This window comes from Bidens hawaiensis, unplaced genomic scaffold (genome assembly GCF_021521415.1).
Source record: "Bidens hawaiensis isolate Kalapana, Puna unplaced genomic scaffold, B.hawaiensis_p1.1 tig00056115_1, whole genome shotgun sequence".
In the NCBI taxonomy this organism is placed as follows: Eukaryota; Viridiplantae; Streptophyta; class Magnoliopsida; order Asterales; family Asteraceae; genus Bidens; species Bidens hawaiensis.
Genome location: NW_027500125.1, coordinates 22,436 through 40,658, shown reverse-complemented (window position 1 = coordinate 40,658; position 18,223 = coordinate 22,436). Strand labels below are relative to the sequence as shown.

General features: G+C 35.7%; 3 protein-coding genes across 3 annotated transcripts; 1 reads left to right on the top strand and 2 right to left on the bottom strand.

The window, feature by feature from the left end:
- Positions 1-408: 408 nt before the first annotated feature.
- On the top strand, positions 409-4,664 carry LOC143601361 (uncharacterized). The gene is made up of 9 exons (XM_077078792.1): positions 409-994; positions 1,205-3,175; positions 3,256-3,343; positions 3,463-3,525; positions 3,615-3,775; positions 3,855-3,930; positions 4,025-4,084; positions 4,184-4,294; positions 4,367-4,664. Exons 1-9 carry the CDS (start codon positions 489-491, stop codon positions 4,526-4,528), a joined length of 3,198 nt encoding a protein of 1,065 aa, XP_076934907.1. The 5' UTR covers positions 409-488; the 3' UTR covers positions 4,529-4,664.
- Positions 4,665-4,691: 27 nt separating this feature from the next.
- On the bottom strand, positions 4,692-7,546 carry LOC143601359 (short-chain dehydrogenase TIC 32, chloroplastic-like). The gene is made up of 8 exons (XM_077078791.1): positions 7,419-7,546; positions 6,735-6,966; positions 6,412-6,639; positions 6,257-6,335; positions 6,111-6,158; positions 5,117-5,153; positions 4,987-5,033; positions 4,692-4,917 (listed from the first exon to the last, which is right to left on the bottom strand). The coding sequence occupies exons 1-8, from the start codon at positions 7,522-7,524 to the stop codon at positions 4,756-4,758; spliced, it is 939 nt and encodes a 312-aa protein (XP_076934906.1). The 5' UTR covers positions 7,525-7,546; the 3' UTR covers positions 4,692-4,755.
- A 685-nt stretch (positions 7,547-8,231) lies between these two features.
- LOC143601357 (short-chain dehydrogenase TIC 32, chloroplastic-like) lies at positions 8,232-12,136 on the bottom strand. The gene is made up of 7 exons (XM_077078788.1): positions 11,984-12,136; positions 10,256-10,484; positions 9,485-9,564; positions 9,250-9,403; positions 8,813-8,973; positions 8,673-8,719; positions 8,232-8,570 (listed from the first exon to the last, which is right to left on the bottom strand). The coding sequence occupies exons 1-7, from the start codon at positions 12,093-12,095 to the stop codon at positions 8,406-8,408; spliced, it is 948 nt and encodes a 315-aa protein (XP_076934903.1). The 5' UTR covers positions 12,096-12,136; the 3' UTR covers positions 8,232-8,405.
- Positions 12,137-18,223: the final 6,087 nt, after the last annotated feature.

Below are 18,223 nucleotides of genomic sequence, written 5' to 3'. Positions count from 1 at the left end.
GGCTAATTTATATTCTGTAGGCTTGTATGAGCTTGATCCATGGTTCATATGACTTTTGAAAGTTCGAAAGTTTCCCTTTTTACCCTTCATTTTTTCTATTTTGAAGGAACACGACTCTTTCCACGTGAATAGTTTTGTACATTTATACTATATACTAAATAAAGTCCCAAATTAACCATAGAATGCATGAAAAAATGTTTGACTTTTTGCATTAGATGCATAGTTTGTTGAGTGATGAAGCAAATTGAATCGTCATTTTGAACTCTATGCATAATTGATAGTTATCTCTTCTCAAATTAGTATACGATTCTTAAATGCAGAAATCCGTCCACCGCTTATTCAAGTAATTGCTATATATTTCATGATTACGGAAGCAGAGACAGATATAGAGTCCTATTTAACCATGGTAATGGTTGGAAAGATTTTCAAAGAACTTTAAGCTTCAAATAAAGTAAAAACTATAAAATCTTGATCAAAATCCAACAATTATGTCTCCATGGTGGCATAACTCTTCAAAAAAAGCAAAGAAGATGCGGAAAAATAAAGCAAATTTAGGTGGTATTTTCGGTATAATTCGACAAAAGCTTAAAGATTTGTCTGAATTTAAGAAAAAATCGTCTCAAAGGCGTAGCGAAATCGCTTCTGAAGTGGAATTTACTTTTCAGGTTTCTTCATCAATCCTTGCGGAACAATCTCAAAATGTTGATGAAAGACCTAACTCCTATCCGTTGCCGTTTCCTGCAAACGCATCGGGTACGGGTCGGGTTGCGCCAAGAAGCGTTGGACATAACGAAGGCTCGTCTGAATTTGTTTTTCCTGTTCTTAATACTGATCATGCCCGAAATGGGCATGATCGCGATAATGTTGAAGGAAAATTAGTAACGAATTCAGCTTTTAGTGATGGTGGTGGTGAGTGTGATGATTCGTCTGGTTTCCGGCATACAAGCAGCCCTCAAGAATGCAATTATCAAACTTCTACAAGTAGTCCCTCAAGGTTAGATTCATAACCGTTCTCTAGTCATTTTTAGATTTGTTCTTTTTATGTAAAGGTAGGATCTTGAATCTTGATCATCAATTTCTTGAATATTTATTGATATTACATTTCCCCCTTTCTTTTTTCTGTAAATGTTTTCTTTAATTGGAAAAGTGGCTATATTTACATTTATATTTTGCAAATAAACATACTTTTTTTTCTTTTTTTTAGCCATGTTATTACAACACAAGAGAAAAGGGAGAAACCGAAGCAGCTGATGAATTTACAAACACCTCAATCTGGTGGTTTCTGTAGTGCACCTGATAATTCCAGGTCCAGTCCTTCTAAAAGTCCAAAGAGGGTAGTTGGGCCTGAACCAGACCAGAATGATTTTTGGGCCATGAGGCCTTCTGCTGACCCAGGTTTTCTTGGGCCTGGCCCAAGTTCTAGTCCAGGGTCAGGTCACACAAGTCAATTGCTTCCGCAAAACAGAATATGTACCCCTGAACATGTCTCACCCACACCTAGCCTTAGGATGACTAGCCAAAGAATACAGAGTGGGCCCCCATCTGCTGACCCTGGCTTTCTTGGTCCGGACGCAAGTTCTAGTCCTTGGTCAGGCTACAACTCGAGTCAAAACTGTAGACGTACCCCTGAACATTACTCACCAACACCTAGTACTAGCTCAAGAAAACAGAGTGGGCCCCCATTTGCTGACCCTGGCTTTCTTGGTCCGGGCCCAAGTTCTAGTCCTGGGTCGGGCTACAACTCGAGTGAAAACTGTAGACGTACCCCTGAACGTGGCTCACCAACACCACCTAGTCCTAGCCCAAGAAAACAGAGTGGGCCCCCATTTGCTGACCTTGGCTTTCTTGGTACGGGCACAAGTTCTAGTCCTGGGTCGGGCTACAACTCGAGTCAAAACTGTAGACGTACCCCTGAATGTGGCTCACCAACACCTAGTCCTAGCATGACCAGCCGTGGTCCTAGCCCAAGAAAACAGAGTGGGCCCCCATTTGCTGACCCTGGCTTTCTTGGTCCCAGCCCAAGTTCTAGTTCTGGGTCGGGCTACAACCCGAGTGAAAACTGTAGACGTACCCCTGAAGGTGGCTCACCAACACCTAGTCCTAGCATGACCAGCCGTGCTCCTAGCCCAAGAAAACAGAGTGGGCCCCCATTTGCTGACCCTGGCTTTCTTGGTCCCGGCCCAAGTTCTAGTTCTGGGTCGGGCTACAACTGGAGTGAAAATTGTAGACGTACCCCTGAAGGTGGCTCACCAATACCTAGTCCTAGGATGACTATCCCTGGTCCTAGCCCAAGAAAACAGAGTGGGCCCCCATTTGCTGACCCTGGCTTTCTTGGTCCAGGCCCAAGTTGTAGTCCTGGGTCAGGCTACAGCTCGAGTCAAGACTGTAGACGTACCCCTGAACGTGGCTTGCCAGCACCTAGTCCTAGGATGACTAGCCCTGGTCTTAGCCCAAGAAAACAGAGTGGGCCCCCATTTGCTGACCCTGGCTTGCTTGGTCCGGGCACAAGTTCTAGTCCTGGGTCGGGCTACAACTTGAGTGAAAACTGTAGACGTACCCCTGAACATGGCTCACCAGCACCTAGTCCTAGGATGAGTATCCCTGGTCCTAGCCCAAGAATTCAAAGTGGGCCCCCATCTGTTGACCCAGGCTTTCTTGGTCCGGGCCCAAGTTCTAGTCCTGGGTCAGGCTACAACTCGAGTCAAAACTGTAGACGTACCCATGAACGTGGCTCACCCACACTTAGTCCTAGGATGACTGGCCCCGGTCCTAGCCAAAGAATTCAAAGTGGGCCCCCATCTGTTGACCCAGGCTTTCTTGGTCCAGGCCCAAGTTCTAGTTCCGGGTCAGGGTACATCGCAAGTAGATGTACCCCTGAACGTGGCTCACCGACACCTAGTCCTGGTCCTAGCCCAAGAAGACACATTAGCCCCCCATCTGCAAACTGGCCCGATGATGCGCTTAATGGAAAATGGGAGGCCCACCCACTACCCCTTCCTCCAGGAGCCATATCCAACACGGGACCTAGTTCACCCGTGTATTCACCCAGAACCACACCAACGGTTCCAAGAAGTCCGGGTCGAGCTGACCTTGTGGTTAGCCCTGGTTCACGCTGGAAAAAGGGTAAGTTGATTGGTAGAGGCGCATATGGTGATGTTTTTGCTGGATTTGACAGGTTGGTTTATGACTATTTTTAATAACTATTTGACTTGTCTGATTCTTGAATGTTTGACTTGCTTGACTTGTGAACTTTAGTGCAACGGGGGATTTGTGTGCAATGAAGGAGGTGACTTTATCCGTCGATAAAGATTTGGTGAGCGAAAGTGTCCAACAGTTGAAGCGAGTAAGTTTTATTATTATTATTATTATTTTTATTTTTTAATTCTTTTTTGTAAAAATTCAAACTTTTACCTTTTAGATGGTAGAAACTGATAGTCTACATATTATCTTGTAATCTGACAGGACATTGCACGTTTAAGCCGTTTGCAACATCCAAATATTGCACAATACTATGGATTTGATACGGTAAGAAAATCAGGTTCACAAAATTTCTTGTTATTTTCATGTTTTAATATATTTTTAAAGGTTGTAAAGATTTGGTATAAACTTGCCAGGCGGATGACAAACTTTATATATACTTAGAGTTTGTTGGGGGTGGTTCGATCTACAAAATCCTTCGGGAGCATGGCGTGTTTGATGAATGTATAATCAGAAATTACACTCGCCAAATTCTGGAAGGACTCGTATATTTGCATTCTAAAAATATGATCCATAAGTATGTTTATTTTGATCACATGTTATGCTTATTACAATGCTCATAATATATGCTAAATCACATGTGTAACATTTTTTAGGAACATTAAGGGATCAAATATACTTGTTGACGCCAAGGGACTTATAAAATTAGCCGATTTTGGTATGGCTAAACATGTAAGTCATATATATATATATACATTATTTTCTTAATACAATATTAAATATTGCCATGTGTCTTTTAGTCTGCTGATCGGAATGCTTCTTGCAGATTTCTGAGCCGTCACGTGCATTGTCGTTCAAGGGAAGTTCTTTCTGGACGGCACCCGAGGTTCGTTCACGGTTCACCTGCCAAATTTTAAGTACTTATATTTTTTTATAATCAAAATATACCGCGATTATAAACGCTAAATTAAATTAACTGTTACAGCTTATTGGCAATGCTGCAAGAGGTTGCAGCTTTCTTGTCGATATATGGAGCCTTGGGTGCACCATTCACGAAATGGCCACAATGAAGCCGCCTTGGAGTGATTACACCGAGGTTAGTGAATAAAAAAAATTTACAAAACTGAAAATTTTTTATTTTCTTGATTTTTTTGTTTGTATGTCAAAGGCGGTTGCTATATTTAAGATTACGAACACCAGAGAAATCGAGCTACCCGATAAACTTTCCGATGAGGGTAAAGATTTCATGGTGCGATGCATGCAGCGGGACCCGTCACACCGCCCTAGTGCCGCTGCGCTTCTCGACCATCCGTTTGTTAGAGAAATATAGGTACAGTTATGTTATGTATATATGGTTAGACAGTTGTGTATAATATGTAGCGCATGGTTAGGGTAAAGGTGTTCATTCCTTGTTTAAACTAGAATAGGGAATGAAAACAATTATGTAACCATGTAATTAGTTATGTATATATGTTTTGATGGTAGTTCACATGTGAACAAGAACCGAATACTCGATCACAAAACTACCATAAACAAATATTACATTATTTCACTGTGTTATAAAGCGACCGTGGTGAGGCTAAAATCCCAGAGTTTCTTAGCCAATTCAGAATCTTTAGCAACCGAACTCGGGTTTGCTTTGTTACTGTCTGAAAAATACTCACCGCTGACCCCTTTGACTTGCGGGTGTAACGCCATATAACATGTAGTTGCAGCTCCCTGAAACTCGAAAGTGTCGATTTCATGAAAAGTTTGGGTTAAACACAAATTCGAAAGTGTAATACAAACATGTGGGATAGTTTTCAGGAAGTATTTACCAACACAATTAACTACACCTGATTCAAGAACAAAACAAGATTAAAAAAAAGATCAATTTGTTAAGACAGTAGATGTTAAGTTAAAAAGATTCCATTTTTACCCTCGAAAAAGCTGTGATGGCGTAAAAGATTGGTTGCCAGTGCGGATCTAGAAAAAAAACTCAGGGGTAACCTAAATTTTTTTTTTGAACCGAGGGGCGGTAGCGGATCCATAGTTTTTTTCATAGGGATTAGATATTTATGCCATATGCATGTCTAATAAACTAATTGGTTCGGGTCGGGTCGAATCATATTTTCATTTGTATCATTGAGGGCCCACAAACCACCAGATCATATTTTATTTTTCGAACGGATATTTGGATCACCGACCGACTGTGAGCGGGTCGAATTATATTCGTATCTCATATAATCATCTATTCATCTAGCTTTTTATTTCATAGAAAGAATATGTTTATATATTATAAACATTATTTCTATACATAGTAAGCATTAGGAAAACATCATTAAATATTCATAAATCATCAACTAGAAAACGATTATTACTAAAGTAAAATTAAATAATTTAAACCAAAAAGAAGTCAAAATTTGGTTTATCAATCAATGTCTAGTTTAACTAGTCAATTATCTATAGTCCAAGTGATTACGACGAGCCATCCTAATACTTCGATTTATCATCTATAGGTGGGTTTACTGCTAAAATAGAATAAAAATGATCTAGTGGGTCAAACGATCATTGATCCAAATTAGTTGAAAGGAGAATATTTTAACTAATACATAACACCAAAATGTTAAATAATAATAATAATAATAATAAAAGGCAGAAAGTTGAGTATGTATTGATAATATGGACTTATATGTGACTTTACTTTTACATTTACACTTAAGCTCCTGGCATATTCTTAAATACCCTGGAAATTTTCAGAGCCCAAGTTCACTTTGTCTCTAATGATATCCTAATACTTACTCAGGGGTAACCTATACATAAAACGGAGAAAAAAGGAAAAAAAATTACATTAATTTTACACTTCACCGACAAAGTAGAGGGGTAACCCGGGTTACCCCTAAGCCTTATATAGATCCGCCCCTGTTGGTTGCGATGGCACCAGGATGCAGTGAGTTTGCTGTCAACTCTATCTTTTCTTCCTGGTTATTAAAGAATCAAAATCACTAACAAGAATAAACCATGCGGTCCACGCCCTTAATTAGTTCCTTTTAAATATTACAAGATTCCTGAAAATCACCTTAAACCGTCTTGTTAGCTCATTCGCATGCAGTATGTTGGCCAACTTTGACTGTCCATACGCGTATAGGGGGCTGTAACTGAACCGCAAAAAAAAAAGTTTTTTAACTTTTAAACTTAGCATACAAATATGTGAAATGAACTTAGGTTGCATACCTTGATTCGTCATTTATTTTATCAAAGTAAATTCCTTTGCTTAAACGATGACCCATAGATGACACATTTACTATTCTTCCTTCTTTTTTGTGCTCGAGTGAGGTATTCTTCATGGTCTCGAGTAAAAGATTTGTCAAAAGAAAATGACCTAAATGATTTGTTGCAAACTGTAATTCAACCTTGTCTTTCGAAAGCGTGAAAGGCGGACCCATGACCCCTGCATTGTTACTTTCGACAGTAAAAAATAAACAATCTTGTAACTTTCAACATATTTATTGATAAAGATCAGTAAACATAAAGATAATTAAAAAGTTTTTGCTTACATTAGAATGTTCAAAGGAAGACCCGAGGAACAATACTCGGCTCCAAAAGTCCTCACGGATGCAAGAGAGCTTAGATCTAATTCCATTACATCAACTTTAGCATTAGGTAAGTCTGCAATTATACTTTCTTTAACCTTTTCACCGGTTTTCGTATTTCTTACTGCCATGACCACATGAACACCTCGCAAAGCAAGGACTCGTGTTGTTTCCAAACCAATACCACTTGAAGCTCCTAAAAATTCACACATAAATAGTCAAATATCTTGTGAACATAAAAAAACCAAGTGAACTAACGTTGACTTTTGGAGGTCAAAGGTTTGATGGTTGACTTCAAAATAGCTATGGATTCCAACACTTTATGAAATCAAGAAAGTGCCCCAAATCAAGATTGTAAAAAAAGATGCAAACTTTTGACTTTGGGGGTCAAGTTTCAACTTTTAACCTTCAAATTGACAAGATTTTAATAGTTGTCGTTGACTTTTGGGGTCAAGTTTCTAACTTCTTAGTTTGTCCTAAAAAGTTAAAAGTCAACAAATCAAACCCTACACAAATTCATGGGAAATATTAAAACCAAGATCAAATCACACACTTTTGTAATCACAAATTCTTGAAATCCAGAAACAGATATCAGAAGTCAAACAGTTATAAGTAAAAAGTCAAAGTCAACGAAGATCAAGATTTTACCAGTAACAATGGCAGTGAGACCAGTTCCATCAATTCCTTGAGTAAAATCTTCAGCAGTTGAATTAGCTCCAAATCCTGATTCTCCTTTCCATCCAAAAATCCACATTTTTTAGCTTTTTGAATAAACCAAAATGTAGATTATGCAGTGGCTTCTTGTGGTTCATAGTTATTTATGATATTTATGATAACTGTTGACCTTTGACTGTTAGAATTCATTAAAAACATCTATGTGTTTCTTTAAACATTAAAAAAATATGATATTTATGATAACTTTTTTTGTAAGTTTTATAGTTATTTTTATAAACATTAAAAAAATATTAAAATTGTTCTAGTAATTTTGTAATATTGTTTTATGCAATGTGAAAAATAATAATTTTAAGTGTGCATTGCACATTTGGAAAAACTATAATAATGTTGTCCGGCGTATTATCCCAAAGAGTGTTTCTGATGGCGTATTACACCCAAAGATATCACATGACACGTTTTTAAATTCTCCCCATGGCCGGCACACTATGCAGTTGGACACTTGGTGCCCAAAAATATCTGCGTGTCGTTTTCGTAGTTGTCCATTCTAACAACTCAATGCTTATTTAAATAGACTTGACTAGTGTACATATATGAATTTTGAATTATTTAGTATTTTATTTGGATTTTCACTTTTTTGTTAATGGATCGGGAAAAATGGCCCGGTATCGCTTCAACCACCAGACCGACCCAAATCGGTCAGCCCATTGAAAAACGATCCATATCCACCGAACTGAACCAGCCCATGAAAGTTGAGACTATATCAAAATCATACTTATGACATATATATTTAACCAAACTCATTACACATGTACAAATCACTTGCACCAAGCCTGCACCTTAACTACCATAAGTAATTTTAATATTAATGTAATACTCAAAGTTCTTAATGCCAATAAAAAAGATGAAAAACACCACATACAAGCATTCATAACAACAGTAACTATTATTTTGTTTCATTGATCACTTGGATTCGGTCAACTTCACGCTGAAATCCCACAGTTTCTTTGCTAGTTCGGGGTCTCGTGCAAGCCCGCTCGCTTTACTCAAGTTGCTGTCAGCAAAATACTGCCCGCTAATGCCCTTAAGTTGTGGGTGCAATGCTACATAGCATTGTGTTGCAGCTCCCTATATAACCATCATTATTATTAGTCACATATTATCCTTAACCAAACAAGAATATACAAACATAAAAAAAAAATAATAATAAAATAAAAAAAATCATCGAACCTGTGGGACGTTCTTTAAGAAACTCTGAACCGCGCTAACAAATACAGCTGCACCAATTACAGAAGTTTAAGATCATTAGCATATGCATAAATTTTTTAATCTTAAAATATGCATGAAAATGAAAGATGATTGAGACATACAGAAGAAACCGCCATGACGTGCTAGATTCGTTTTAATAACTCCAGGGTGGAGTGCATTGGCAGTTATGTTCACTCCCTCTTCCTGCAGACGGCGAGTGAGCTCAAACGCGTGCAATGCATTAGCAAGCTTTGATTGCCCATAAGCGTAAAATGGTTTGTAGCTGAAAATCAAATCACATGTAAAAAACATCAACACTTAAAATAGTGTAATCTCAGCAGATATATCTAAACGAGTCAAACGGGTTGACAGGTTATAATTGTTAGTCAAATAGTTGGTCAACCCGAACAGGACATGTTTATTAAACGGGCTAGTCATGACAACATATTTCGTGCAGCATGACTAATTGGCACCCCCAGGTGGATTGATCATAGTACCATTGTATACTAGACACATTTAAAAAAATATATATTTCATCGAATAAATCTAATATTTTTACCTCTTTTCGTCATTGAGTTTATCGAACATAATTCCTCCTTTGTATGTCACGCGATGAACCTCAGAGGAAACAATAACTATCCTTCCTTCTTTCCCACTTTCTTTCGCAGTTTTTTTCATCGTATCCAATAATAAGTTTGTCAAAAGAAAGTTACCTAGAAAAAGAAACGATTTTTAGCTTTTAATATCATGTTTAACACGAATAAAAAATATTAAAACTTGGCAAATTTACATACCAACATGGTTGGTTGCAAACTGCAATTCTATGTTGTCTTTGCTGAGAGTAAAAGGTGGAGTCATAATCCCTGCATTAAGACTTTTGAGACCAAACATGAATCATATTAGTTGTCTTGTGTCTTGTAACATGAGTGTTTTAATGTATAAAATATGGGCAACTCTATAGAACAGTAACCAAGTTTTGAAATTGTTCCAATCAGGTCACTCATAAAATATTTTGTTCCAATCAGGTCACTAAAGTTTTCATTTTGTTCTAATCCTAGATATTTGACTTGGATAGCAGGTCATATAGGTATTTTTTTTTATTTTTAAATAGTTTGACCTTGCAAAATATTTTTTTTAAATTAAGAAAAATAAATTTTAAATTGAAAAATCGCAAAAAATAATACTAATAATCTGGAAAAAAAACTGGAAAATTAAAGAAAAAAAATCTTAGTTTTTTTTTTGCAAAAAATAATAAAAATCTGGAAAATTTGAAAAAATTTAAATTATTTATTTATTTTGCATTTTTTCACAATTAAATATTTTTTTTCTCAGTTTTTACTAATTTTGTCACTTTTAAAAAAATATTTTGCAATGTTAAACTACTTAAAAATAAAAAAAGACCCTACAAAACCTGCTATCCAGGTAAAACATATAGGATTAAAACAAAAAAGAAACTTTAATGACTTAATTGGAACAAAAGATTTTATGAGTGAACTGATTGGAACAATTTCAAAACTTAGTTACTATTCTATAAAATAAATAATAAATGTGATTAGTTGTCTTACACCAATATATTTAATGGAAGTCCTTTTGAACAATATTGTGATGCAAATTTTCTAACTGATTCCTGTGAGCTGATATCTAATTCCATCACTTCAAGTTTTGCATTTGGGATTTTTTCTGCAATGGATTCTTTTATTTTGTGACCAGCCTCGAGATTCCTGACCGGCATTACGACTTGGACACCTCGTAAGGCCAGTACGCGCGCGGTTTCTAAACCGATACCACTTGTAGCTCCTGAAAGTTGCATAGTCCATTGTTAAATGCATATGATTCATAATACCTTTTAAAAGTTTTGATCTAAAATTTATTAAAAACCTGAGTTATATCTAACAGGAGAAAAGCTGTATATTTGAATTTATATTAATTATTATTATACAGAAACTACCATATATACTAATGAAATTAAGAAAAGAAGACATCTTTTACTTCAATTCTGAGACAACAGAGTGTTTTTACGTTGGCTTAAAAAGTGTTCAGTATAAAATCTCCTATGGTTTATGTAACACAAAGTATATATATTTCATTTCCGGAATAAATGTCTTAACTATGTATCATGCATGTTCATCTTTATTATTTTAAAATTATAATATAAACAAATGATCTTTAAAAAAAATTTAAAAAATTATTTCAAACCGCTAAACCGGCCTGTTTGGTTTGTCGTTTCTCGAAACCATAAGCGGTTCAGCCTATAAGAGTAAAAATAATGTAAAATCTATGTGAAAACCTAGATAACTTGATCACAGTTAACAGTGTGACTGTTTAAATTATTAATTCATAACGTACAGAACACAATCGATCCATAGATTTGAGTGCGAGTGAAGCAGGGCTGTCATTTTTACCAGAAACCCGACCCGAATCCGAAGCCAACCGAACTCGAATTAGAGAAAACCTAAAAAACCCGAAACCTGACAAAAGACCCCGAAAAAAAACCCGAACATTTATCGTCTTTCATGATTTTGAGTTTTTGGTAGTTGAAATATTAAGTTTTGAGACTTTTGAACATTAATGTTTGAATTTAATGATATTTCTTTTAGTAGCAAGAGTAATAATGATGATATTTTGTGAAAAAAAAAGCTTTTTTTTTTTTTTTTTTTCATTTTACGTATAAATCCAAAAACCTGACTATCTAACCCGAACTAACCCAAGTCCGACCAACTCAAACTTTAAACATGTCAGTTATCGAGTCCCTTTTTTTCAGCCAAAAACCCGAATTACACTACCCAAAACCAAAAAAAACCGACCAACTTGAATTTTAGATGGGTCGCTTATCAGGTCATTTTTTCCCAACAAAAACCTGAAAAGCCCGACGAAAAACCCCGAAAAAAAAACCCCGAACATTTATTGTCTTTTATTTTTAATAGATACGTTTTGATTTGGAGTTTTTGGTATTTAAAATATTAAGTTTTGGGACTTTTGAATATTATCATATCATAATATATATATATATATAACGATGTTTGAATTTTATGATATTTTTTTAGTAGCATGAGAAATAATGATGATACTTTGTGAATTTTTTTTTTCATTTTACATATAAATCCGAAAACCTGACAACCTAACCCGAACTAACCCAAGTCCGACCAACCCAAACTTTAAACAGGTCAGTCATCAGGTCACTTTTTTTCAGCCAAAAACCCGAATTAGACTACCCAAAACCAAAAAAAAAAAAAAACCCGAACACACTTATGATGGAACAGTATCATCAACAGGAAATGTAGAAGTAAGATCACCTACCGCTAACAATAGCGGTAAGCCGGTTCCATCAACTCCTTTAGTAACATCTTCAGCTGTAGAAGAAGCAGCAAATCCTGATTTGCCTGAGAAGATTGAAATCCAAGTCATGTTTTTAAAGTTTCTTGTGAATTAATTGTAAGAAAACACACTTGATTAATTTGCTTTGTAGAAAAATATGTTTGTGCTACAACTTGGAACACACTACAAGTATATATATATAATAAGGTTGTTGCACAATTTCAACAAAAAGAATATAATAATAATAATTTATGATTCACATTTCATACATCATAGGAATCTCATGTTTGAAGAATATCTAGAAGAATGAATTGTATTGCTCATGCCCTTCAACTTTTAATATTTTAAGTTTTTGACCCTCTAAATTTTGTGCTTTTAACTATCTGTTGAATCTATCTCTTCGAATAAAAGCCTACCACTTTTGCCACTTGTCAACACCATAGCCCTTCTCATCTTTTTTCAACCAATTTTCATATATGGTCCTTATCTTTTAAGCCATTTCAATATATGACATTAAAATTATAGGTTTATTCCAACTAAATCTGTAACATCCTAAAATGATTCTAGTATTAAATAAAGAAAGTTGTGTTTAGTTATCGAGTGTTAATAATTAATTTATGCTAAATAGAGAAAAGATCATGGATTGGGATTAAATAAGATGGATTAAAGGGTAATGGGCTTTAGGTCCATGGGCCTTGGGGAATATAAATATCCTCATAAACCACCATAAAACCCTAAACCTCATTTCATTCCATCTTAATCTCTACACACTCCAAACACACACACACCATACGCGGCCGAGCGAGAGAGAGGTGAAGTCTGAGCAAGAAAACGTGATTCAAGATTTATACAAGATCCAAAGTTCATAAGCTAGCTAACCGAGAACAAAACGAAAACATAAAGGTATGATTTCGATCTTAAAGTTCATATTTTAATAGACGGTTAGCCATGAAACTTGAAACTATAATAGATCGGGTCTAAACGAAACGTAAAGTAACGAACTTGATGCTAGGACGAATCCAATAAATCTTGTATTGAACTTAAAGGTCCAAACTTTACGTGTTTTCGGGTCAAACCTTATCCAAAAACGACCATAGGAATGATCATGGGTTAGTCAAATACCATACCCATGGATTTCTCGGTAAAACGATGATGATTTTGGGGATTAAAGATGAACAGCGGCGGCTGCTGACAACTTCGCCTACAAGCGAACTTCGCCTGCAAGCAAGTTCGCTTGCAAGCAAGTTCGCCTAACTGATAACTTCGCCTAAGGCCAAGTTCGCCTAACTGATAACTTCGCCTAAGGCCAAGTTCGCCTAACTGATAACTTCGCCTGGTGATAAGTTCGCCCATGATAACTTCGTCTGGCATATGTCCGCCTAGGGTTAACTTCGCCGATCACTAACTTCGCCTATGCTTAAGTTCGCTTAATGTTAAGTTCGCTTATTGTTAAGTTCGCTTAATGATAAGTTCGCTGGAGTTAGCAAATTAGAAAATAAATTAAAAACCTAATGAAAAATGTGTTAAGTCAGCTCGACCCCAGCTAGGGGCTCTGCCCCTTGGACCCTGCTAGGGGCTGCCGCCCCTAGACCCCGCTGCCAGGGGCGCTGCCCCCGGACCCCCGTTCGTCGTGGGTTATATAAAGATAGAAATACAACATGAGTAGTAGTAGTAGTAGTTAATTGATACATGTAAATATTATACAGTTAGCCGTGCACAGCTCAAGAAGGGAATAACGATTAACGGAGAGCGTAACAGGATTCAGGTGAGTTTCTAGCCCCATTTATGTGTTATGTTTTCGGGGCTGTGTGCATACTCAATATGTTTGTTAATACGTTTATCCTAAGAGATAAGTGTATGCCTTATGTGAATAATGTGAATGTATGAATGATTGCTTGTTGGTACGTGAACGATCTTCGGATATTGCACGTACTGTCAGGTTGTAACGCTATGTATAAGGTAAGTATGATACGTATGCTTATGTGTATGAACGTGATAAAGTTAATAAAAGAAGGAAAAGATGGTTGTATGGTTACGAAAAGGGTACCGAGCCCTAATAATACTCGAGGTATGATTTATGGTTGTATGGTAACGAAGAGGGAATCGAACCCTACTAATATTCGAGAACTAGGGAACCGAACCCTACTAATATTCGAGGAAGGAGGGTACCGAGCCCTAATAATACTCGAGGAAGGAGGGTACCGAGCCCTAATAATACTCGAGTAAGGAGGGTACCGAGCCCGAATAATACTCGAGGAATGTAGGGCGTAATGCTCTTTATAACATAAGATATGAAAGCAAGTTAGTACAAAAGAAAGTATGAAAGTATGAACGTATGATTGAAAGGATATAAGTTTATGTGTATTGTATAATGTATGATTAACTAGAACTCACTCAGCGTAGCTGACTTTTAGTATGCATGCAGGTGAGTAGGATGAGGCAGCTCGCTTGAGAAGACACGTGGCACTGAATAAGAGGCTGGCATCGGAAGACTCAAGACGTTTAAGTTTAACGTTTTGTTTATTTTGAAAGACAAGATGTTGTTTTAAGACAAGATGTGTTTTGTTATGAAATGTTTTATGAAAGCTTTTATATTCCGCGAATGTTTTAATTAACTCTGATATTAGAACTGCGTTTATGAGTAAATCCAACACGAAAGTAGGGCTACCGGTAACGGGGCCTTACAAAATCGTTACTACATATAATAAGTATTCTCCATATGGATTGACAAGAGACGATTAGTCATTAGTGTTTATTATGGTTTATATTAAAAATAATAAACATTCGATTCATAATATGTGGAATGGGAACAATCAACTTGGACTAAATCCTAATAACGTCAGCGGCTAAGGCTTAGCTTTTAATACCTAAAAATACATATGATTTTAAAGCTAAAAGTTTTCAGGTTGACCCGAAACCTAGAATTCGGACCCAAGAACCAACCCGAATTACTTCGGTTCAGGTTTTGGTTAGTATTTTCTTGGGTTCGAGTTTCTCGGGTCGGGTTAGTTTGGGTTCAGGTACGGGTTTCTTGAGTTGGGTTTCATGTTTCGGGTAAAAGTGACAGCCCTACTTTCAACGATTATATATAAAAATCACTACATTCACTTTATGCAACTTTAAATCTTATAATATTTTTCTAACTCAGAATAATCACTATTATTTGAACATGGTTTTAATGTTAGTATGTATTTTTCATTTTCCTGACAGTTATATTCATATGAAACAAACAAATCATTTTTTGTTATATTTAAATTTTCGGTTTTTATTTTAAAGTTAATTAAAACATTTGTCATACACAGAATATTGATAACAACAAATTTATCATGATCAATCAATTTTAAATCGTAAAGATTCTAAGGATGATTATATAATCAAAGTTCAGGTATATGTTTTTTAGATAATCATGTTTTTTTTATAAACATGAGCATATATTATCAAATGACATGATATTTTATGTGTATGAATATTTTTTTATTAGTATCATAGATATATATTATCATTTATCTAGAGTTGGTATGTACTTGGAGAACGTTTTTTGTCACACGGACAATTATATATGGCTATATCAAGAGTTATAAACAGGCCTATATGTTACTTTATTAATAGTTACAAGCAGACATGGATTCAAGATTTTGATTTTTGATAAACAATATATACATGCTAATACAATCACAAATGTAGTGTAAAAGAAAGTTTTAACATATTCATAACATATTTGTGTAATCTTAGTTACGTAATTTATGTAATTTTAATTTAATTGTAATTGTATTAACAATATATAATTAATTTCTTGAATGTATTTCACTTAATGATCAAAGTTTAAAATTTTCAACAATTACCCGTGTAATACACGGGCCTCAAACTAGTTAACAATAAATCAAACACACATAATGAGTTGGAACACAATTGTATGTCAATGTTTAAAATTAACACAGTGAATAACAGAGTTAAGTAATTTTAACGTAGGTTTAATGAAAACAATTAGTGTGAAAAGTAGGACCATGGCAGCTATTTTCTAAGGTTGGATTATTATCAATGTAAAAAGACGAGATTATTAAAATCCAATTTTCCTTTAAAAAATATAAAAATAAAAATTTTTGTGCCCCAAAAAATTAAGTGTTCTACCGGTTGTCGGGATTACCCATGCCCAAGCCGGCCATGATATTATGCAATTCGATACAACATGATATGTATACAACACCATCCACTCCGATACAATACAACACGACAAGATATGATATGATATGATATGATACTATGATAAAATAAGATGAAATAGCATGAAATACAATACGATAAGATATGATATGATAATAATCCAGAAAATCTAAATTCAAAAATTATTATTACAAAAAAAAGCTAATAATTATGTTTTAAAAAAGAGCATATCATAATTGTTAAGGGACTAAATATGTAAATTAGTTTATATGGCACACGTCATTGATGAGTCAGCGGGCATATGAATACGAAAAGTAAAACCTGCCCATGATAGAAAGTCAACTTTATATATGAAGCACGACTCCGGTCAAAAGTATTTATTAGATTTATATGTTACAATAAAATACAATTCAATACAAATAATTTGAATAGAGACTCCGGTCAAATCTTTGCATACTCACGTACTCGCCAAATCATATTCCTTTTCGGTGGCGGGCTGGGTTGGGTTTTCCGGACAAACTTGGGTGCAGATTAGGGATCATTATTTTGTTCCAAATACCTGTACTCGTATACGATCGGTACGGTATTGGTACTCATTTTCAGGGCCGTCTCCAAAATTTAAATATCTCGGTCGAGTCAAAATAAAAAGGCCCGTAGGCCTTAACGAAAAATTTTTATTCGCTAGCGTACATGGATAAAACTTTTTCAACCGATTTATTATAAGTAGAAACAATTTTGAGCATGTTATTATCTCATAAACCATAACAAATAACCTTACTTTTAACACCAAAAAACATATATATGTAATATGTATAAAAAAAGTTTGCGCCCCCGAAACTTATGTGCCCCGGTCGATGGTGCGGCTTGTACACCCTTCGAGCCTTCCCTGCTCATTTTTGTTGAATTTCGGAACATATACAAGCGGGTACATGTACGAGTACGTTTGGTATTTTGTACCTGTTTGAAACATATATAGGGGTTTCTATGAGATTCTTCATATTATTATTATATATAATAAAAGACAACTTTGGTGCCGCAAGTACCCGATTGGGCCAATTGGCGGCACCTTAGTGGTCGACGTCATTTAGTTTTATTTATTTTTATTTTTTTACTTTCGGTACCAAAATGAACATAGCGTAAATCGATTGAATGTCAATTTTGTTTTTTTTTGTTTTAGTTTTGGTATCGTAACGAACGTGACGGAAACCAACTGAATTCGCGTAGACTCACCGTATTTTGTTTTATTTTTGATACCGTAACTAACGTAGCGAAAACCGATTGAAGACTTGCCGCATTTTGTTTTAGCTCCGGTACCGTAACGAACGAAACGAAAATTGACGTAATGCCAAATTTGTTTTTATTTGTTTGTATCTTTAGTTATGGTATCATGAAAAACGTGACGAAAACCGATCGAATATGTGTAGACTCACTGCTTCAAGGCCCGAAATTGACAATGCTGGTTATACCAACACCCGAGTTTTACCGACCGACGTCACCCCATTAGTCCACCTCAATTTATATATATTTTTAGTTTTAGTTCTAATACCATAACACACGTAACCGAAACCGTTAGAATTCACGTTGACTTACCGCCTTAACGCCCGAAACTGACAACGATTGAGTTTTACACCGCTCGGGTTTTACCGACCAGCCCGGCGCAACGCGCCGGATGGAACACTAGTTTAATATATAAAATAAATTCTCCAACCAAGCTATTATTGAACAAGTATCAAATGTTTCTTCAATATTAAATAATATAACATCCAAAACTCGAACCAACAAACAAATCACTTAAAGTCGGCGACCGAATTAGGGTTCTTCAACAATATCTTATTATTAAATCGGCGACCAATCTGGTACTTGTACTAATTTGGTACCCGTCACGTACATGTGCACGTACCGATACTCGGACTAATTCAGGTTGTTTGTTACTCATATTGGTATCAGTTTCAAGATCGTCGAATATTTGGAAATAAAAAAGCAAAATGGTACAAAAACGAGTACCGTACCAAAATACCCCTACCATACCGAAAAATTAAGTACGAGTATTGGTACAT